At 38.7% G+C, this 23,239-nt stretch overlaps 1 protein-coding gene across 1 annotated transcript in view; it reads left to right on the forward strand.

Annotated features, from left to right (window-relative positions):
• LOC131975889 (CUB and sushi domain-containing protein 3-like) overlaps nt 1-23,239 on the forward strand; it is a 231,777-nt gene that overhangs the window by 193,967 nt on the left and 14,571 nt on the right. Inside the window, exons 58-63 of the mRNA XM_059338703.1 lie at nt 404-580; nt 5,176-5,358; nt 12,283-12,456; nt 17,627-17,800; nt 18,505-18,578; nt 19,787-19,898. Coding sequence (XP_059194686.1) covers nt 404-580; nt 5,176-5,358; nt 12,283-12,456; nt 17,627-17,800; nt 18,505-18,578; nt 19,787-19,898 — 894 coding nt within the window. The remainder of the gene's footprint in view (nt 1-403; nt 581-5,175; nt 5,359-12,282; nt 12,457-17,626; nt 17,801-18,504; nt 18,579-19,786; nt 19,899-23,239) is intronic.

Raw genomic sequence — 23,239 nt, forward strand, 5'->3', positions numbered from 1 at the left:
TTCACAGCTTCTTTAAAAGAAAAACAATGCTTCCTCGCATCCCCTGATGTGAGGCACCAACACATAATGGGGAACTGTGACACAAGCCAATGATTTCTGTCAGCCCTTTTCAGACTGTTCCACCTGAGTGCTAATCTGGCTGAGTCAAGAAACTGCAAATATTATATTGGGTCAAAAGCAGAACAGCAATTATTTCATAAATAAATATTACTATTGACACAATGTGGAAGGAATGTATTTTTCACAGCGTTTTAATCACCTTGAGACCTTCAGATGTCATCCCGCAGCCACCTTGGGGGATCCCAGCACTCAGATTGTGAATCACTGATATGGAAAATAGAAAATCCATTACTATTTTACACCTCTGACCTTCACCTTCTCTCTGTTCTCCCCTGTATTGCAGCGGTTCAGTGCGGGAACCCAGCCACACCTGCTCATGGCCGCATTTCCCGTGTGGATGGCACAACCTTCTCCCACTCCATTGTGTATTCTTGTATGGAGGGCTATTTCCTCTCTGGCTCTCCCACACGCCAGTGTCTGGCAAATGGCACGTGGTCTGGAATGGCTCCTAACTGCACAAGTGAGTTTATATGCATACCAAGATACCAGAAATGCAGCAGAGCACAATTCAGTGTTTTCTTGATCACATTTAACTCAGTCACACTTGCACCGACATTGACAGTCACAAAATGTGTTATCAGGCTTTCAGAAATGGAAGGAAAAATAACTGAAGATTGGAAACTCCCATTGGTGCATGGTAGTGAGTCACCTCTGATCAAATATACATGTTTAAGTGTGTCAGTTGCGATACAGTGACTGTCTACTGTACAGTAGACTGAATCAGCCACTGTTCTTGTGTTCTGTGTGATGCTGTATGAACACACTAAACATGTAATTAAAACCACTTCAAAATAATTAAGACAGACAGGACTAAAGGTGATTTCACTCCCTATTTCTGCCAAAAGGAGGCGCTCGGAATGATCAACATTGGTGCTAAAATACGGTATAAGATTTCAAATAGCACATAAATCTCTCTGAGCCTTTTCTCCCTGCTGAGCGTCAGAACTGTCAGGCAGTTTTTTATTGTCTGGATCTCAGCAAATGAGCCTTGCAGTAATTAAGAAGTATGCCAATCTATATTCAATTTGCACCAGGGTGACTATCAAACAAAATTACACATTGTTCTTCTCTCTGAAAATCACCATATTCTCTCTTCCTCATTCTTTTTGCTTGTTATTGAATCACAAGAAAAGATAAATGGTATGGGCATAATTTTCAATTTTGGAATGAAATGAGTCTTTGGAGAGAGATACACAGTGAGGGAGGAAGAAGGAGAAAAAGATTGAAAATTGGATTGAATAATAATGATCAAACATGCAGAAAAGCAGAATAGCTTTCTTGCCTCTTTTCCTGACTTTTAAGCCTGCTCATCACCAAAGTTATTATTGTTATCCTCCTGCATGCTTTCACGTCACATTACATTTTGGTGGTCAGTTCAGGGACATCAAAATGCCATCAACATCAACAAGATGCCGAGATTGGCTAACCGTGCTTTCATTAAGGAGGCAATCATTTTCACGGTTCATGGGTAATCGATCATGTAGGTTACCAGATCAAAGTCACACAGCATTCTCAAGGGGAGGGAGAAAAGTTCTTCTGTATTTTTTTTTATAAACACCCTTGATGTTTGATAAATTAAATGTATAGAGGATATCAAGGAATTAGCAGAAGTGCACTGGGAAGAGACTAGCTCAACGAACTGTAAAGTAAAGCCATAGAGTACTTCATAAAATAAACAGTAAACACTGATTATTCAAAAAGACGATTTGCCTTACAACATGCTGCCGTACTGTTGATTTATATCTACTTTTTTAGTTTTAAGTATTCTCCTCTGCTCTTCCCCAGTTTAAATGCTCCTTGTGGATGTGGGGTATGGGGAGATGGGGATGGAGGATAGGATTAAATGAAGACATCTGAGCAAAATGTCTATTAAAGCATTTTATGGTAACCAGTCAGATTTCGGCAGAGTCTTAAACATCACTTAAATGAGCAAAACAGTCTCCTAATTCATAGCGGAGTCCTTACAACCAGAATCACAAAGTTCAAAGTATGACTACAACTGAAATAATTCTGTTGCCATACTACACACCCTGTGCTCCAATGCTATGATATAAAAGAAAACACTGGAGGTGAAGCTGCATCATCATTATCTGATTGTATTTAAAGCCACAATGAGCAGGATTTGTCCTTTGTTTGTTTGTAAACAACATTTGAAGTTGGCCCCTCCTCCAAGTTCAACAACATTTAATTAGCCAGCGAATTTAGGGATATTCAGTCTAGCTAGCTAAGAGACATACTTAGCTTCCTGTCCTTCTGACACAGATTGCAGTGTCGGTCAGCAAAATGTCAAGAAACATTAATTACAATTTTGTTATGATTAAGGGATTATTTTTATATGAGTTTTTACATTGTTTTTAATGTATGTAAATTCATTGTGCCTTTTAACCCATTGAAGCCTGAAAAGCGGATACGTCGTTTTGTAGTATTTGTATAAGCTCTCAAATACTTTTTGAATTTAATTTCGATCTGCTACAGAGGCTGAAAAATCTATTATTTAGTAGAAGCGTTGACACTTCTGTTGAATTTCCAGAAAAACTTCAGGTTTTAGGGGCTTATTTTAAAATCACCCAGAGGTTTTACAGGCGTTTTAGGCGTCAGTGGGTTAAATGCAGGTTTTAATGCGAGCTGATTCGTGCAGTGCATATATAATTGTCTGATTTCCTGCTTTAATCTGATTTCTTCTAGTAGCCTGTTTCCTTGGGAGCAAGTAAATGTACTTAATGAAAAAGTTGCAGAGTTTGGTTGAGTTGTTGAAGTCAACAGCCTGCAGCTTCTCTGCATTGTGCTGACAGACTGGTTTTTTTTTAAACTTCTCCATGAACATTTACATTTATGTGCATGCAGTCATGTAAATAATAAATGTACCTTCCAAAAAAACAAGCCCTCATAACTAGTCTCATATTGCTACCTAAAGTCACGATGGAATGATGGGGGTGTAAAGCCTCTGACTTAAGCTGGAAACAGTGATGTGTCTGTATGGATAGATACCACTTCAAGTCTGAGTGGAAAAACATGTTTGTGTGTAATTCGGATGAACTGACCTGAAATAGTGTTCACCACCCACAAGACCTATAAAGTCCATGAAATTAGATAGGGCTGACAGGTTAAATCATTTATTACACAAACAATTTCCATAAAAGGCAGGCAACAGTGCATTTGTAAAAATGGAAAAAAAAACATGGACTACTTTATGAGTCCCTGTGTATCAAACACCAAATTCATCAGTGGCAACTGTACTGCAATTTAATCATCTGACAAAGATTAAAGTATACAGGGTGGAGGAACCTCTGAGGAGGATGTAGTGTGGAATTCGTAAACAGATAACACGCACAACAAATAGCCATATAATCTGTGCCATCATTCAGACACTCATTAAGAGTGTACAGCTAACCATCCATGTCACCAGACTGTCTGTCGTACCTGTCATTGTTGTAGTTTTGTGCCAATTTTGAACATAGCTACATCTACGAGCTACAAGCTCTCTGATGCATCTTGTTGGGATACAAAGTTGGTCTCACCCAGCAATGATAAATATGCCCAAGTGTTGTGGTCCTTGGCAGCAGCTAAAAAATAAACAGAACACAAGTAATTAATTTTTGGGGAGGAGGCGTTAGCAGGGACAGCCATATGCATCGAACTGGCGTCTTACATTAAGGTGAACAAGTCAGAAATTATTTTGTAATAAGTAGGCGCATGTTAGGCCTGTAAGATTAAGCAAGGGCTATGAAGAAGCAATCAGATCGATGCTGGCAACTTAATATTCCATCAGAGATAGCACTAGGTTAAGACCTGACCATGTAGTGGGCCAACACTCGGCCATCTGTTTACTTTGGACAAACCATGCCATTAGAAGAAGCCAAGAACAGGCGTACGAAAATAAGAGACTGAACAAAAATGACTCGGGGAGAGAAGCTCCCTGGCATTATAATTATTTTCACCGCATTCTCCTCTTTATTTAGAAAAATAAAAGATAATCTTAAAGTGATATAACCACAGCGGTACATTTTAGAATGGAATTAAGTAAATAAAACATACTTATTAAGATTAGGATTACAATAACAATACAGATATGTCTCACACTACAGGGGCACAGCACAACAGATGCTCTGTGATGATCCTTTGATTGCTTGGTCATAGACCAATATGGCTACAGCTGTATCATCAATGTCTATCAATATTTATACCCACATCATAATAGAAGCCCTGAAAATCATTGTTTAGTTATTTTTATTGCTCAGCAAGCACATGCAGAGGCAATCTAGACAATCAAATTTGAAAAAAATTACTACACGGAAGCACAAAGCCATTATGCACAATGTATCATTGTGGTTATCTTATTATAATTATGCACAACCAACACAATAACCACATACACTTTTGTGTTCATTGGCTCTTTTTATGAATAAAGATTGAGCTATTGTTTGTGCTATAATTGTTGCTGTCCAATGAAAACCATTAAATCCTCATATTTGGTGATTTTTTTTTTTTCTGATTAAATAGATGTTCCTAATTTCATAGAATTCTTCTACGTATTAGCCAAAGATCCACTAAAATCTGTTTGTATTATCTAACAAATGCATTGTCACAAAGCCTAAAGCAAGGCTGTTATCTTTAGCCAATTAACAGTTTTGGAGGTATCTGGTTTTTAATTTGACAATTTTATGGTGTGAATCACTGCACTAAAGCCATGTTCATGTCATAATAGTTTGTATTGTGTTTTTGGAGCTGAGCTAGGGCTACGCTTATACTCTGAACTTTGGGGTAACGGCATGGTTACATTATTTATCCAACTTGTGCAATTTTCAAAGTAGTGCACCCTGCAATACTTTAGACCTTGATAAAAGTGTAAACAGGCGAGTTCTATAAAAATCAGCCACCATACAGACATGATCGGGGAAATGGTCTAGAGACCCAAACAGTTTATTGTACCAGACTCTGCTGTAAATATGGGTATTTTGCCACTTTTTGCACTTCAGTATGTTTAAATCATTATCAAACAACATCATATAAGATGATTGCTGATGCAAGTTCCTTATGTTTGACCTCCGATGACAGTGATCACCTGTGGCGACCCTGGTATTCCTGCAAATGGACTTAGATTTGGTGATGACATCACGGTGGGCCAGAATGTGACGTTCATGTGTCAGCCGGGGTACGTGATGATAGGAGGGGACATCGCTGTCACAAGGACCTGCACCAACAATGGCACCTGGAGTGGCACCATGCCAGCATGCCAAGGTAAGTACCACCCACAAATGCACACACTCACATACACTGCATTGTACACGAGCTGCAGAAGACAGTCAACCTTGATAACCATCAGACCGAGCTGTAACAACCTTGGCACGCTAGCACACTGTCACGTGTAATATGAAGTACATGCTTACACCCTGAGATCTAATGAGATTAGCAGGGAAGGTGACACACAACTTCCTATGTGGTCAGACAGTGTCATAATGTTTGTTATAGTATGCTGATAACTGACATCAAACAAATGTCTAAGAAACAGACTGATACACACACACACCCTCATGTATGCATATGTAGGCACATATATTTGCACAAGTATTAAATGGGATTTTGAATCAGTATTTTCTTTTCTTTTTTTTTTAGATATTTTTTGGGGCATTTTGTAGCTTTATTGAGAGAGAGAGATATTGAGAGTGAAAGGGGGAGAGAGAGGGGAAGACATGCGGGAAAGGGCTCCGAGCCGGATTCGAACCCGGGCTGCCCGCTTACGAGGACTGGGCCTCTGTGGTACGCGCTCTACCAGGTGTGCCACCGGGAACGCCCCAGAATCAGTATTTTCTAAACTGCATTCCTGAAGTGCATTCCTAAATTACAAAAGTAGTAGCATATTTTAACGAGTCCCCCGATAAAAAACACTGCATTGCTCAGCTGGCTTTGAGGAAAGAAAAAAAAAAAACGATAAATGTTCAATACTTTTTTAGAGCCCTTGATCTAGGACATCGTGATTTCGTCCACACCTGCATCTAGATTTGCAGCTGTAGGGGCACAGAGGCAAGAATAAAAGTTCCTGTGGCACCTGATGATGGATGGCTAACAAGTCCTCTTCATCTCAACAAGGATCCCTCTAATTGTACTCCCAACAATTAATGATTAGCTTCCCCTCTCTAAAAGTTTGTACGCACTCTATAGGCTTGATTAACATCAAAGTTAGAAAAATCCACTAAAAGTACTTCGTCGTTGTACGCCCATCAGCACTACATCACTCTATGATTTATGACGCTCGAGTGGAGGCATAGATTAGCATGTCTGCCATCGACACCCAAAAGTAGGTATTGCAGGGAAGATTAACTTGTGCAGCAAGCAGTTCAAAAGTACACCAGGAAAGGAGAGAGCCCACAAGGCAAATGGTGGCTTATTGTTGCTAAGGAACTGTTCCCAGCCGTCTCAGTTACAGAGAAGAAAGCTGGCGTTGTATTTTCCTCTTGAGAAATGGGAAAGGACAAATGAACTGTGTAAGAAATGAGGCCCGGAGTGAGAGTCGGACATGCACACGGACAAACATGGCAGCAGGTGGGAGAAATATGCACAGATGTGTTACAGCAAGGCAAAAGTTATAGAAAATCCAATATACACAGACAAATTCTTCTCAAGGGAAAGTCGGGAAATGTAAAAAACAGCCTGTTGATTGAGGGCTGTTTTTGTTTCTAAATGTACTGTATATAGATATACAGTGTATGGAATGCTGTTATTGACCAGAGGCCTGTGTCAGCGCCATTCTTCAGCTGTGGTTTTAAGCCACACACTTCTTACCCTCCTCCGGTTCCCTGTAGGACTTTGCCAAGAAGTTTACAACATCCAAACTGACATTGATTTGTAATATTTCATGGACGTGTTTCATTATTAACGCTCCCTGTTCTGCAGTATGTTGAAGCTGATGAATCGAGGGTCTCACAACTGTTACCCAAGGCAGTTTAAAAGGAGAGAGAGACAGAGGGCGTGGGTATATGTGCATGCATGTGTGTATAAAAGTGTGTGAAGCTCCTAACCTCCGAGCTCTAATCCTTGACAGCTACGGCAACAGCTCAGGCACTCAGCCCCGATGCCGCTACACTTGATGGGGGTGGTGTGGAGAGGAGCGAAACCCTAGAGCTTAGCCATCCTCATCACACTCACCATGCATGCACACAATCACATGGGGGCATTCAATTACACAAGTGTCTCGCTCATGCATATATAGGCACAGATGCTTGCACACCTTCAAGTTTGCTTTCACCACAACCGCCACTGCCTGAGTGCTGTCAGCTCATACTGACCTGTATGCATTAGTCAGTGAGCCACAGGGTCCCTTCTGCCTCCTCTCACTCTCGCCACTCCTCACACTTTGCCAGTAGTACTTATTTCTCTCATGGGATAAATGAATAAAAGAAAGGCAAGAGAGAGGAGTCTGATTACTAAGTGTGTGCTCTATATTAATTTTTGTGATTCCTCTGTGTGGATGGGGTATTAAGAGGCAGTACAGATGTTTCATGCTTTATTTTCTCCTCCTCGTCGCTCGCTTCCTCTCCTTTGGTCTCTTTCTAAGACTATCTAGGACAAGCAATAGAACAGCCCGCTGGTAATCACGGCTTTTTTATCATCTCTCTCGCTGACAGCCTACGCAGCAAGAGGTCTTAGAAAAGGACTGAGAAAATCTATTTTTTCTTTTTGCATCTGAAACTGAAAACAATGCCTCTTCCAATAAGATCGTTTGCTGCTTTTTTTTCTCTTTTTTTTCTTTTTTTTTTTTTTTTGCATGATTGGGTTCAAGTTGAAGGTGCAGCGGTTCAGGTGGGGTGATCTGTTTGAAATTGTCGTGATGTGGGGCATCTGTCATCTTGTCATAGATTTAGATGATGTGCCGCAGGGATATGAGCCGATATTCCAGGGAGGGGAGGGACTAAATAGAGAGAGAAGGAAGCGAGAGAAGGAAAAGGGAGAGAGAGACAGAATTTGAGGCTAAAAGAGACAAAGAGGTTTTACGTGTGCCGACTCTGTGCATAATTTTGCACATAATGTGTGTGCGTCAGTGGTAGCCAGAGTATTTGTGTGTGGTGTGCATACACACACTGCCGATGACACATCCTAAGCCTCGCCCGGCAAGGATTCAGTTTGAATCCCAGGTTTGGCGTGTTCAGCTAAGAGGCACTAATGCTGCTTAGAACTACTTAGGAAAATGGGGACACTCTCTGCTTCCCATTCAGCTCTGCCTGCCACCCATGCCTTTTTTTATATATATTTTTATATTTTCGTTTATTTAAAGTAATTTCTGATGCAGTGCTTATGGGATTAGTAGGCCTACTCCTTTAGTCTATGTAATTTGCCTACTTGCACATGCGGTCACACATTCTTCCTCCATCTGTCTTTTTCTCTCACTCTTTTTCTTTCTTTCTTTCTTTCTTTCTTTCTTTCTTTCTTTCTTTCTTCCTTTCTTTCTTCTTTTCTTTCTTTCTTTCTTTCTTTCTGACTTTCTTTCTTTCTTTCTTTCTTTCTTTCTTTCTTTCTTTCTTTCTTTCTTTCTTTCTTTCTTTCTTCACACATACATACTGTAAGGAAACACACATATACACACCTAAAGCAACTTTCTACTTTACAGCATCCAGCTGGGCATTTTAAAGAGTTATTTTAGAATGAAGCGCCTTTTTTTTCCGGGGCTCCAGAGCAACAACATGTAAATTCCCAAATTGAAGGCGCTCTTTACTAATTTATTAACATCAAAGAGAAACAATTTCGTTAGAACTTGTTTCTCCTTGAGAACTTGAGAAAGAAAATTACATTACCAACAAAAAATTAAAAAACAGATTGCAACATCAGTATGGTTTTGCCTTTAACTTTTATTCACTTTTCATCGTGGCCTAAATATCTTTCCAAATATAGCATGCATCTAAAGCATATGTACTGTATAATGCTGCAACATGTCCATATGGAAATCTTTTTGGATCCGCTGCCAAACCAACAACAAAAGATGGTTCCACCTCAGAGAGAATGTGTGAAAATCCCGCAGTGGCTTGCTCCACATTTACTGTAAGTTGTGTAGAGAAAGTAAATCGTCTTAACTTTATGAGGCAAGAAGGTTGTCCATCATCATGTACCTATCATAAGAAACCTACTCATTTTCAAATTGTAACTGTAATACAGTATAAAACCTAGCGGACCAGAAGCTTTCTGATATGTGTAAATATAGTTTTTATGAAGGAATAATGTGTTAGTGTTAAATTAGTCAGCTATGATATACACTGAAAAAAGAAAATAGTTGAACCAACTTAATTGAATTGTTTCATTTGGTAACACCTAAATGAATTAAGTTCTTTCAAATTAATTTAATAAATTAGATTAACACAATTGATTTTAAATTAATTTTAAAGAACTTAATTCATTTAGGTGTTACCAACTGAAACAATTCAATTAAGTTGGTTCTTTTTTCAGTGTGTGTATATACAGTACAGGCCAAAAGTTTGGACACACACCTACTCATTCAATGCGTTTTTCTTTATTTTCATGACTATTTACATTGTAGATTCTCACTGAATGCATCAAAACTATGATTGAACACATATGGAATTATGTACTTAACAAAAAAAGTGTGAAATAAGTGAAAACATGTCTTGTATTTTAGATTCCTCAAAGTAGCCACCCTTTGCTCACTAGAATATAAGACATGTTTTCAGTGATTTCACACTTTTTTGTTAAGTACATAATTCCACATGTGTTCATTAATAGTTTTGATGAATCACAATGTCAATAGTCATGAAAATAAAGGAAAAACATTGAATGAGAAGGTGTGTCCAAACTTTTGGCCTGTACTATATATATATATATATATATATATATATATATATATATATATATCAGAAAATGTATGAATTGAAGCAGGTGATAAGAAGGCATGGAAGTGTCCAGTGGTCAGGTAATCTCAAATTGTGCCCCCGGGGGGCAGCCAGTCCAACCTGCCTTGGCTAAGTCTTTGTCTTTCTAGTGGTTGCCAGGAATGACGGGAGAGCATGTGTCTCTATTTATGGTCCTTCGCAGACTCTAGATTTTTGTCATGTATTTAGTAAGTGAAAATGACTTTGTTGTTGTTCTGCCAAAACACTAAACCTTAACTCGAGAGCCATGGTGCTAACATGACAGTTTAAGTAACTGAATTTGTAAACTAAACATCTAATGTTGCCAGACAGTTGTGAGGCATGGATATAGCCTGACTTAATTTGCAGATCTTTCTTCAAGTGTTTCGGGATGCATGAGTATGTCTAAAAGAAAGAAAGACTTGGGGAAATGATGGGTGTTGAGGGAGGATAGTAATGGTATAAAACAACTGCTATAATTTATTCACATCCCTAAAACCCATCTGCGTCCCCACGGGTTCATCTCCAAGTGTGTCAGAACAAACTCACAGCTTTATTATGCATTCATTTATTACATTTGTTGAACAGAAAGTTTATGGCTTACACAGACACAAGATGTCCCCTCATTTCTCCCAGAAATAAATCAGTACACTCCAAACAGAAAAGGACAGAAAATTCCCACGCAGTCCCACTCAAAACACAGACCATTTCTCTGGGCTAAAGACCTCCTTTTCATTCAGTCTTAATCCACATTATGTAGAATAGTGAATTTGTGCCATTTTCTATTGCCTCTTGATATCTGTAAAATAGCACTATAATTTGAAGCATGCAGTGCAATACTAGATTTAACAAAACATGTCCATGTTTAACCTGCCTGAAAAAGCATAAAACTTCAATCTTGTTGTGTCTTAAAAAGAAGTAGTGCTTGGGTCCCCTGGGCCATTTTACCACTTGCATGGATATAAATGGGAAGATAAAACCTTTAACAATGACAATTTATTGGATAAAAAATGGGTTCATTACAATGTTTAATACATTTTAGCACCACTACTCCCTCCTACCATCACCACCACCTTCATTTATCAAAATTGTGATTAGAAATGAAAAGACCCAGGATATAGCCATATCCCTGTAAATCCTCATAAATCCTAGTAATTATCCCCAAGCTTTAACATAGTCTGTTATCCTTGAGTTACACCCAAGAGCTGATTTGTTTCAATTGTAACAAGATGGAAGAAAGCAACTTTTTTCAAAGGATATTTTCTGATCCTTAATGCTTGTGGCCAAATATTCTCAAGAGGAATGAGTTGATGTCAGAATGTTTTCTTGCTTTAATTTATATTCTGACTCGGAAGTGTCTTGAATCTCAAGTGACCACATCCCCACAACAGATCTTTTAGCTGGAACTGTGACAGTGAGCCATAAACAGTAACATCGATGCACAATACCCAAAAACTATTAAGGATTTAAATTTCACCCTAAACTCCTTCATGTTTGCTGTCAATCCCCTGCTGGCGAATATAGATTGAACTTTTGACACTAGAAAGGTCTATGTGCTGTCAGTCTAATATTTACACTACCGGTCAAAAGTTTTAGAACACCCCAATTTTTCCAGTTTTTTATTGAAATTCAAGCAGTTCAAGTCAAATGAACAGCTTGAAAGGGTACAAAGGTAAGTGGTGAACTGCCAGAGGTAAATAAAAAAAGGTAAGGTTAACCAAAACTGAAAAATAATGTACATTTCAGAATTATACAAGTAGGCCTTTTTCAGGGAACAAGAAATGGGTTAACAACTTAACTCTATGGAGTCTTGTCCATTTTTGAATTCTTTTCATGTCTTTGTAAGTCATTTTGTGTCTTTTTTGGTCATTTTGTGCCTTTTTTTAGTCATTTTGTATCTTTTGGTGTCTTTTTTTGGTCATTTTGTGTCTTTTTTTAGTCCTTTAGTCCAACATAAAATGTGATTTTGAATCTTTTTTTTTACTTTCAAAACACTATCATGCTCAATAAAGAATTTTAAATGTTGCAAATGTGCATTCATTTCAGAGTACACTGAGACATTAAACTGCATCATTTTCAATTAAATTCTGGAAAAGTTGGTGTGTTCTAAAACTTTTGACTAGTAGTGTATATTTACTATAGAGTTGCTATAGTGTGCTTTTATAGTGTACTTTTATGTCTTATTTTGGTTTCAGCTCCACAGTCCTTTTGATCTTGGTCTGGACTCAAACTTGACTGGACCTGTTTTATGAATAGATTGTGTTCATATAAGCTTGTCTTGACTGAAACCGTGTCCTTAATATCCCCACAGTGGTGACATGCCCTACACCCCCGCCTGTACCCAACGGCGTCCTGGAGGGCTCAGTTCTGGAGTGGGGTACCAGCGTGAGCTACAGATGTCTACCAGGCTATGAGCTGTCCTTCCCTGCTGTGCTCACCTGCACAGGCAATGGGACATGGAGTGGAGACCTGCCTCAGTGCTTGCGTGAGTCACCGTTTAGTACATTGTTGATAATTATAATGATAATTATAGAGGAGGAAGTCTCCTTATGTGAATTAAATGGTCTTGGTGACATTTCTGTCGCTGTCTGACACATGGTTATTTGCACACTGGGCTGAATTGTATCACTTGAGGCCATTTTTAAACATTATTAAGCATTTGAAATTAAGGCTTATAATTAAAATAGAGCATCTTATTACTTTTCCTCTTACTTATCTACTGATCATGAATTAATGTTTAATAATGTGGACGTTAAAAAAACCCAGAGAGATGCTACCTTGTCTTATTTATTTGACTGTGAAATTACAACCGTCATGTGGGACTTGTGAAAAACATGGAATACCGAGATGTATGATAATCAAGTAAGACGAAGTCCCAACATTTTATGAATGCATTGGGGAAGCTGTAAAAAATAGCAAATCATTTCTTAAATAGGTCCTTAACAGGAAAATACCGTGTTATTTTACATTTCTCTTCCTTTTTGTTTTTGTTTTGTGAAAGGCAAGCTAATCTGCTTGCCCCTTCAGAGGTTATCGCAAGTTAATGAAATTAATGAAAGTCATGAATAAGTCATGGAACTTAACATCAGGTCCTAGGTGGGAAGATGAATTATGATATAAATATAATAAGACGGTTATGCAGAGATGCAGGACTGGGATTATTAGTGTTGCACCTAGTTGCAATGTCCAGGTCTATTTTCATAAGCAGTCAGTTATACTTAATCCTAAAACCACTTTCAGTGGCCACACCGAGATTTTTCTTTTTCAAAATTTAAGTACTGAAAAATGTCAAGCATGAAAGGGCATTACCTCCAACCTTTTTTTATTGGCCTGAATTTATATTTCATTATTCATACATGAAATAGGACCTCCAATTTACATTTTGATTAAATGAAAAGTGATTGACCCTAAGCCCTAGAGTCAACGTGACAATGTTGATGATGAAGATGATCATTTGAGTGGAAACAGAAGTGTCTGACTCTTTACTACATTAAGACCTTTTCAGAATTATCTTTGCAAGTATAATAGTAACCCCTGGGATGTATGACTGCTCAAGAGTGCCTCTCTGTCATCATAGCCATTCTTGCATTATATAAGTCAGACAAATGAAATATCAAGAAGGGTGAAGTACTTACATGTGTTTGTTTCAATCTGAATGAAAAACAAATGGCACTAATAATATTCATGCACAACACTTTTTGTTTTTTTCTGACAGCTGTGCTGCACTAACAACATCTCTACTTCAACTGGTGAAAGTAGGCAGTCTTTGACTGCTGAAGTGCTGTATTTGGATTCATATTAATTGATTATTGCAGCTTTCGCAATAGGGAATCTCTGCTGTCATACAGATGCTCGTTTTATTGGTGCCGACAGTAACTACACTGTGTTGACTGCTGACTTTGAGTTTATGAAATGGAGAGACACAAGAAGTTTTTGGAGTATTTTAGTAGCGAATGTTGGATGGTGACGAAAAAAAGTCTGAGACCCCATGAACATGTTTAAAAAGAACTATATTTACTTTTGTGTGCTTTTGTAATTGATGCAAATGACAGAATTTGGTGCTTGAGGCTGCATGCAGTCAGGCGGACACAGTCCCATTAGAGTTTTCAGCATCTGAGATCCAGCTGACAGACTGCTAGTGTTTGTGACCATGCCACTAGAAGCACAGTACCTCATGCAGCCATTTGCTCTTCTAAATGGCCACATTGCAGTCGTTTATTGTAATTCTTGGGAGTCGATGTGCACGCTGCTGTCTGATTTATATCCTGCTTAACTGTAAAGGATCGTATTTGTCTGTAATGACCAGGTATGTGCTTTAGCACTACTAAGTGACCAACTGCCTGTTTTATTGCAGTGCACAAGTGTATCTATGTTCTGGTCCTGAGTTGTAATCATGGATAAAAAAAATGTCATTTGGACATAAAATAGATAAGGTTCCACTTGGTAAATGTACCATGTCTACGTGCTGTCGAGTGCAATTATGATGAGCAGTGTCATCCCTCAACACACTACAATCATTTTTCCACATCAGCACCCCCAAAACAACCGCTTGCTGCTGTGTGAGAGAGTAACCTTTATGTTCCATGATGCAATGTTAGTGTTTAATGTGTCTCAGCAGAGAATTGTTTTTGATGTAGTAATTACATTTAATAGCTCCATGACTTACGATCTAGTATGTAGGTTCTAGTGCTGGTGCAAAATTGACACAACTTGAGAGCCATACCCTATAAATATCATTCAGTGTGATCAATAACCAGCTTCTGTAAAGAACCTGGCTCTCCTAAACATGTTGTTATAGCTAGCCTCCTGCTACAGTACTTTAAGTGCAAGCAAGTCTGTGATAAATCACTAAGGTTTACTAAGGCAAATAAATGAGACTGGAAAATGGGGACAACGGGGGAAAAGTGCTGATCATATTTGGTGGAGAAGAGGCTATTATCTATGCATTAAAATGTCAGCACAGCACTATCTACTGCAATCTCAGGTGCTTGTCCCTATAAATCAGGAAGTCATTCTTAAGAAGTGAATCCTAAATTAATGTCAGAGTATAGTCACAGGACTGTCCATTACTCTACATGATCTGCATTACTTTATAAACGCATTTTCTAATGGAACATCTGTAAAAGCACGTAGGCCAGTAATTGTTTTTGTATCTGTGCATTAGATGCAACTGTAACGACAAGCCACAAGCGTTAGTCAGTATATTACATCATCTTGTAAACTGAGGATGTTTCCCATTTACCAACAGAATCACAAACTGAGTAGGAGGATTCATAAGATTCATTTTGGCTCTATCATTCATATCTGCTGCAAATGTTACCTGATAAGTTCATAAAATGTAGTTTGGTGCATAATAATTTTAAAGCCACAGTCTCACTGTTTAATAAGCACACAGTAGGTTTGCACTGCTGTAGACTTTAGAAATATGACTGCAATTCATACTCAGCACTTTTAGTTGAAATACAGCTCAGCAATCCTGCAGGAGATGCCATGCATCTGCAAAAGCAAATCCATCTGTGCATTTCTTAAAATATGTACTTCTGTAAGCACTTGGAGCCAACAGGATTAAGATGCATATTCATGTTCCCTATCACAACACATGGGAAACGGAGAGCAAGCAGCAAAATTCAGTGTCTGAGAATGCTAGTGTGCATGTGTCTGCAGGGATGAGACTGTGATCCCAACTTTGAATCTGGCCTCTGCATACTGATTACTTCAAAGCATTGATAATTCATCAAGGAAGGGGAGAAGCTGTGAGAGAGAGGGAGAGAGAGAGAGAGAGAGAGAGAAAGTTTGACTAGTCCCACTCTTTCTCTCTCTCTCACTCATCCACCAGTGCACAAACACACACACAGGCACATTAAATATGCTGAGCTTGGTTTGGCCTGCGGCCATTTCTCTTATATATCCATAAAACAGTACATTATTTCCCTGCAGCTTGAACGTTATGACTGATGTGCATGTCACCTGTTTGGCCTATATTGTCAAGCCTCCAAAAAAAAAGCCATCTAAACACAACGTCTTACAGTGTCATTTGAAAAGTGACTAGAATGGTTTTCAGATCCAGGCAGACATTTGCATCTTTATTTATTGACATATCAAACGCGGCCAAACAAACTATTGGGTGGTGGGGGGTTGAAACTCACAATGCATCGTTTTCAGATGGGACCTGCAGTATAGGCAAACATATTTTCGAGAAGAAGATATGTCTCTGAATACAAGGATTTGTTCCTGAGATAACAGTATTTGCAGTAATGGCTTTATTCAGCCATTCCTGCATGGCCTGGATTCTAATCTCCTCCTTTACTAGATATCTATTATGTCAGGGGTTGGCTGTGGGAAGCCCCAGTTGGTTCCTGACTTCTAGGAAGAGAGCAAGCGAGAACTTATCTCTGTCTCCAGACCTCCACACAGCAGCACATGTCAGGTTTGGAGAAGCAGCCTGCCTTATTATTGGCTTGATCCCACAGTGCTCTGGCTGCGTGACTGAATGCTGTGACTCTTGTCCTCGCCTCTGCTCTCTCACACAGCGATCATTTCTGAACCTCCTACAGCTAACAAGTGACTTTTACTTATCAGTGTGGTTAGAGTGGATTGATGTATATGTATATATATATATATATATATATATATATATATATATATATATATATATATATATATATATATATATATATATATATATATGTACTATCTATATACAGTAAAGATGGATAGAAAGATGTGTTGGTAGACAGTAAAAATGGCTGACTTCTCTCCTCATCAAACCCACTCAGTTTAATTTATTCCAGTCAATTTGATTAGATGTCTATAAGCAATAAATTGAAGGAGCAGCAGCGATAATCCAACGGCCTCATCTGCTGAGGCTGTGGCGAGAGTCCCATTAAAAAGGCGATATCATAGCAGAGGCTTGGGGAGCAACAGCGGCAGCAGATGGCTTTAGTTGCGTTAACCTCAAGGCCCTGTCAGAGAAATTAATATTTCACTTGCTAATTATTTTGATCTTAAATTGAGAGCCATGACCTCCCTCACTCCCTCTTTGATGCCAAGATGAATATTCACATACCTATTGCAACCACTCAACAGAAAGGTTGATTGTTTGAAACAAAACAATATTGAGCCAGAGCAATTCATTCGGAAACAAAGACGTCAATGCATCTGCCCACATATGTCAATGTGATTTGAATGATTCAGTCCATGATGGCTTCCCAAATCATAAAGAAAGACAATAATTTTTACAGTCAGGTATCCAAATAAATTGGATATAATAAAAAGCCAACTGAACACAGCAAAGCTCAAAGCAGCAGTGGAAACCACTGTAGGCTATCCTCATCATGGTCTGATCTTGTATGGGTGCCGCAGCAGCAACCCACACAGCTTATTATATTTAAATTAAATGCTGAAAAGTCTACGCAATGCTGCATGCAATTGACTCCTGCAGTATTCTTTATGTGTAATGAGGTTAAAAAGAGAAGAATGTTTGAAGTGGAAAAATAGAGCAGAGGAATAGGGCAGCAAGGTTGATATGAAGGAGCAACAGTGCAGTGTGCTACACTGTTGGATGAATACTTGCAGAGAAATGCGTAACATCTGTGTTGGATTTGTTGGCCCCCAGCTTATCATATCAGCAATATTTCACATTTCTGCTTTCGCAGCCAAGTTCTGTGGAGACCCCGGTATGCCTGCCAAAGGACGGAGAGAAGGGCGCAGTTTCATCTTCAAGTCTGAGGTCATGTTTAGCTGCAGTGCCTCCTATCTGCTGGTGGGATCAACAGCACGCATGTGCCAGGATGACGGCACCTGGACCGGATCTCAGCCTCGATGTATAGGTAATAGCCTGAATGTTGGTTCAGCGAATTCACAAAATAATTAGATGTCAGACTTCAAATTAGTCACTGATTTGTCGGTATGATGTTATCTCAGGACGTGACTTTTCTACATGCAAGAGATGAGCATTTTAATTTGAAGATGAAAACAAGAAAGTTAGTGAAATTAAATATACAGCGTGTCTGCCAGGTGCCAGCCCACCATTCCAAATGATCATTCTCTGTTGGTTCTCTTGAAGCGACAAACATAAATATCAAAACACAGTTGAAGGTGAACTAGAATCTGTGCGTTGCCATCTGGCACTGATGCAAAACTAAATCACGAGAATGAATTACATTATTTATATTGTTACCTCAGGGGCAGTGCTTTATATTTGCAGCCCAGTGTTGCTGGAAATATTAAGTGCTGAAGAAACGCTTTACCAAATGAATGTTCCTTAATTTCATTTTAGTCTCACCAATGATTAAAAGTCCCATAAGTCCATATTCCTGAGACTTGTATTGCCAAGAAATTCATAGTCAAAGAGACTGAAGATGGCAGGGTAATTCTGCTCATGTTACCACGCCACTTCAGTAATTGTCCGCTGGTACATGGTACACCAGAGCAAAATTGCTTGGTCATTATTAATAATTGCAGCTCTGTCATATTCTCAGTTTTGCTCTCCTGCAATTCACCTGCTCAACATGACAATGATTTCTTCTTCCAGAGCCCACAAGAACCACCTGTGAAAATCCAGGGACACCTGAGCATGGCTTCATGAACTACACAACAGGCTTTAAGGTGAAATAAGCTAAATGAGCTAATATATGCTTTTATTGTTGCTTGACCCTTAAATGTATTTCTACCATAAAATGGTTTCAAACTGGAGCAGAAAAATTACATTCCGAGATGGAGACAGGTTTATGGAACAGTTGTGTAACGTAAAAATATATTTTTCGTTCTCAACTCGCACCACATGAATCATTTCCTATGGGTACGATACTGTATTTTATTATATGTTCTTGCTTAATTTAGCATGACAACAATTTTCCATGCGATCAATATTTGAAGCAGCCTGGTGGAGGTAGATGCACTAGTACCAGACAAGAGTTGTAGCTGTACTGTGTTACTTGTACTTAGGCCTGTTTCAGGTAGGCAGTTTCCAATCGATGTTCCTTGAATCATTATTTATTCCTTTGGATGATGTTATGTGGGTGCAACAATGAAGCAGTGATAAATGTATGCATCCATCCCAGGTGGTTGCCTTGAAGAAAACCAACTGATGTTCTCTACTTCTGTGAATGTGTAAAGATATGGTGCATATCTATATCGATAATAACGTGCAGTTTATTCGGATTGACTGTGTGTATAAAATGTTTAAATGCATCAGAGTAAAAAAAACTGATATCATGACCATTGGTGTGTGCTCAGTAGCTCCCTTGAGATCCTTTCAGGCCGTGTGTTTCATTTTATTTCCTCCCTGTTGCTCTTAGAGTGTCACTTACAAGTTAAGTGCAAACAATTTCTCTACAACATTCAGCGGAATATCTGATATGAAATTTGTCCCAAATGAAAGCAGGAGCAGCTTATTATTTGGATCAGTGCGTGTAATAGCTGTGCTCTTGCATTTTTCTGCATTACTGAACAACTTTACCAATATCTTGACACCGCCGAATAAGAGTGTCAATGCCGTCTTTTAACACTCGACTGGAATGGTGGCTGAATATAGGAGTCATTTATTTAGATAACAGAAAACAGTTTGCCTCTATATTTTTTAGCAAAAAGTGAGCTGCCTCACTTTCATCAGTTGAGAACACAAACATGGGCCATCGCCTCGAGGAATAGTCTCCATCTGCCTCCACACTCTACAGATAATCATTAAAAAAGGGAAAAAAACTTTAGTGCGCAGTATTTTTTCCCAGCTCTTTAGATTTGATGCTGGGAGCCTATTGGCATTTGCATCAGTGTATTGACTCTCTCCACTTTGTGTGCTGTCTGTTTGTGGCCAGGTGGGCAGCAGAGTAGACTTCCAGTGCCAACAGGGACACCTACTGCAGGGCTCCACCACCAGGCTCTGCTTGCCAGATCTCACCTGGACCGGCATCCAGCCTAGCTGTATCCGTGAGTGCTTCTTGCTCATGCTTTCTCACAATGGGCCTCATTCACCTCCTATTCTTAAGAAGAAATGTCTCCTGTACTTAAAACCCACTTACGCAGTTTCTGACATTCACACAAAGTTTTCTTCTTCTTGGGATTTGTTTATTTGAGTGCTGACAAAATTACTGAGTATTGGATTTTTTTTCATTTTGTAGTTGTATAATATTATATTATATATTATATAATATTTAATTACAGTAATATTTTAATCTTTTGTAATGTTTCTTAACAATGATTTCATTATTTCATAAAGCAGCTAGGTCATTTAATTTAAATAAACACTAATTTAACACTTTAGTTTACATCAATCATGTAAGATGAGAACCATGCAATCCAATAATTGGTGATGGAAAACACATATAGCAAGTTTATTTTTTGGACTTTTTTTACTGAGTACAGCCAAAGATAGACAAGAGAAAGGGGAGAGAGGGGGAGTAGAGAACATGTACCAAATAGCGGAAGGTCAGTTGGACCCAGGCTGCTGCAGTAAGAATTTAGCCTCAGTACATTGGGTACAGGGTCTACCAAGTTAGCCATCATGATGTCCCATAAGCCTGTGTGTTGTGTGTGTTATTTTATATCTTTTGTGTCCTCCCTTCAGAATTACTTTGACTTTTCTTGACTTAATTCTCTTAAGTTTACTTTCCAATTCTTGTGTGTGCTCACAGCCCTGCAGTCTCATGCCTTGTCTTGGGCTTGGCTGGGCTTTACCTCTGCTTTTTAGGATAAGCTAGCGCAAGTTTTTATAACAACACAGGTACAAACAATTCTGCAGTTTAAGAAAATCTTCATTCATCTGAATTAGACTTTTTTAGGACCTTTCTTAAAAGGAAAAAAAAAAACGTAGGAGCATATACGTGAATATGGCCCAATATCTTTATATGACTCTCTGTTTCTTTGTTCTCCCTTCTGGCATCTTGTCACTGTCTATCTGCATTTCTGGCTACTCAGACACTGTCTTTTCTTTTCCTCAACACCTCCTCTCCCTCTGTTGATTCGCTCAATCCTGCCATAACCTATGACCTCTCAGTAGATTGCAGCTCCAGCCTCAATCAACCTGCCACCCTAGTCATTCTGAGAGTGAGGTGTTGACTGTGACTACTGTCATTCTGTTTGAACTACCTGACCTGTCGACCAACACCAAAATAGGCCTGTGCAGTTTAGCTCAGTCGCTTTGCCAAGTGCTTTCCTAGATTGTGATGTAAGCCAGTATCTCACTGGAATCCCTTTCAGCTACAGATTTTTTCATGGAAATATTCCCATTTCAAATCGTACTATAGTCTGCATTTTACTATGCACTTACAGCGTAAACGCTTGAGCTGTGTGATGTGATGATAAGGGGATTCAAATGATATTTTGTAATCTTTATTTCATAACTACCCCAAGATGTACAACCACTTGAATTTTCTGGAGACATTTGTGCTGAGGGAGCAGAAACATTGGAATACCTGACCCCCATTCTCTAAGCTTGATCTACTCTGCAACACAGCTGTGTGTGTGTGTGTGTGTGTGTGTGTGTGGGTGCTTATACTTGGTTGCCATTTTATTACATACAGCTAGCAGAAACCAGTACAGTCTAAAACAAGATCATGGCATTAAATACTACTGTAATGAGGTTTACAAGCTTTAGAGAGATGTTGTTTCGAATTTATGGTCATTTTGGCGGCTACAGTTTGTGGTGTTGTAAAATTGTATTATTATACTGAGAGGTGTTTCTTTATTTAGTCTTTCCTCACTGAAACAGATGAGATACACGCATGTGATTGTGTGCAGGCAATTTATGTGATACATATTTTTAAAATGCTTCATGTTTAAGCTTTAATATATAGAACAAAACAAATATTATACAGATATAATATATAGTCAAACATGTATAACATACAGTTATCCAAAACCTTTTAGAGTAGAATACGGCAACAAAATATTAACTAAATTATCTTTCACTTTCATGGTCTTATTATCATTCATGGAGTTTTGCTAATTAAAATGTTCTAACATGTTCATTTGAACAGCTAGCTGACTTCTGTCAGCCAACAACTCCTCAGTATTCCTGCTCCACCTCTATCTTTAAACTGTTGACCCCATCATCTAGCTCTCTAAGGAATGATTCAGGAGGTTGTGCATCCCCTGGCTCCTTAATGGCATTTATTGCCAGCACAGTGACAGGTCCCTTAAAATGAAAGAGCAGTCAGAGAGAGTTTAAGTCAACAGAATTATAGGTTCAAGCTCCAGAAAACACCTCAAACTGGCACTTAAACATTTTGTTATAACCAGAAAATTGACACAGTCTCTCTGGAAAAGTTCTGACAGATGTGTTGGATGAGGAGGAGTATCTGCATGCGGATAAATGACTGATACAAAGTGGATCATAGGCAGTCTCCTTCTCTCAGGGGCTGCATACTCTGCTGTCAAAATCTTTGAAAGGTTGAGATGGCGTGGTCCTGTGAGAAAAACACTTTGTTTTAAACCTTCTAAGGAAAAAGGGAAAATACCAATACACTGTACATGGTAACTGAACACAAATGAAAGATAGACCACTAAACAAGAAGATTAACTTCTAAACTTTGATATGTAATTTTCTTAAAGTCATTTTCAAGTTGAAAACCAATTTTCTTGATTCTCTACTGAGGAAACCTTATACATAATAATGTAACTTTCATTATTATGGAAATACACGATTCCACTGATGCTGGGCGATGCACAGACACAAGCTGAGGTCAGGAGTCAATTGCTTGGTTCTATGCTCCTGATTGATGGTTGGCTGAGAGTTAACTCACTACATGCTTGCTTAAATATGATAATTAGAATCATAGGGCTAAGTTTAATAGATGCCACATTGTCCATGAACTGAAGGATATATGTTCACATAAACTCAACATGAGTATAAACAGTAGGCAGCTTTAGCATGGAACAGCAGTAGGTTAATTTACACTTAACATCCCCAACATCATTGATGTTTTTATAGAACATGTGTTGCAGACTTGCAATACACAAACACTTAACTACACGACATGCCCACTGGGAGAACCCATTGTGTAATAACTTAACTTAACTTTTACCCAAACCATGATCTTTTCTTCTTGTTTTAAAACCTAAACAAGTATATTTGGTGCTGCTGGGGGTTATGTCATGTAGGAGGCATTTCCTGTAGTGCTCTGCACCCACAGATAGACCTACTTGTTAATTTGGACCATTTGGATATATGGCTGCTGGTGATCACTCTGTAACGTTCAAACAGCATTGTAGCAAATTCTGTTTTGTGAAAAGAGCCAAACTGAACATGCCACACAGAAAAGAAGCATAGA

The sequence above is a fragment of the Centropristis striata genome, chromosome 8 (genome assembly GCF_030273125.1).
Source record: "Centropristis striata isolate RG_2023a ecotype Rhode Island chromosome 8, C.striata_1.0, whole genome shotgun sequence".
Classification (NCBI taxonomy): Eukaryota; Metazoa; Chordata; class Actinopteri; order Perciformes; family Serranidae; genus Centropristis; species Centropristis striata.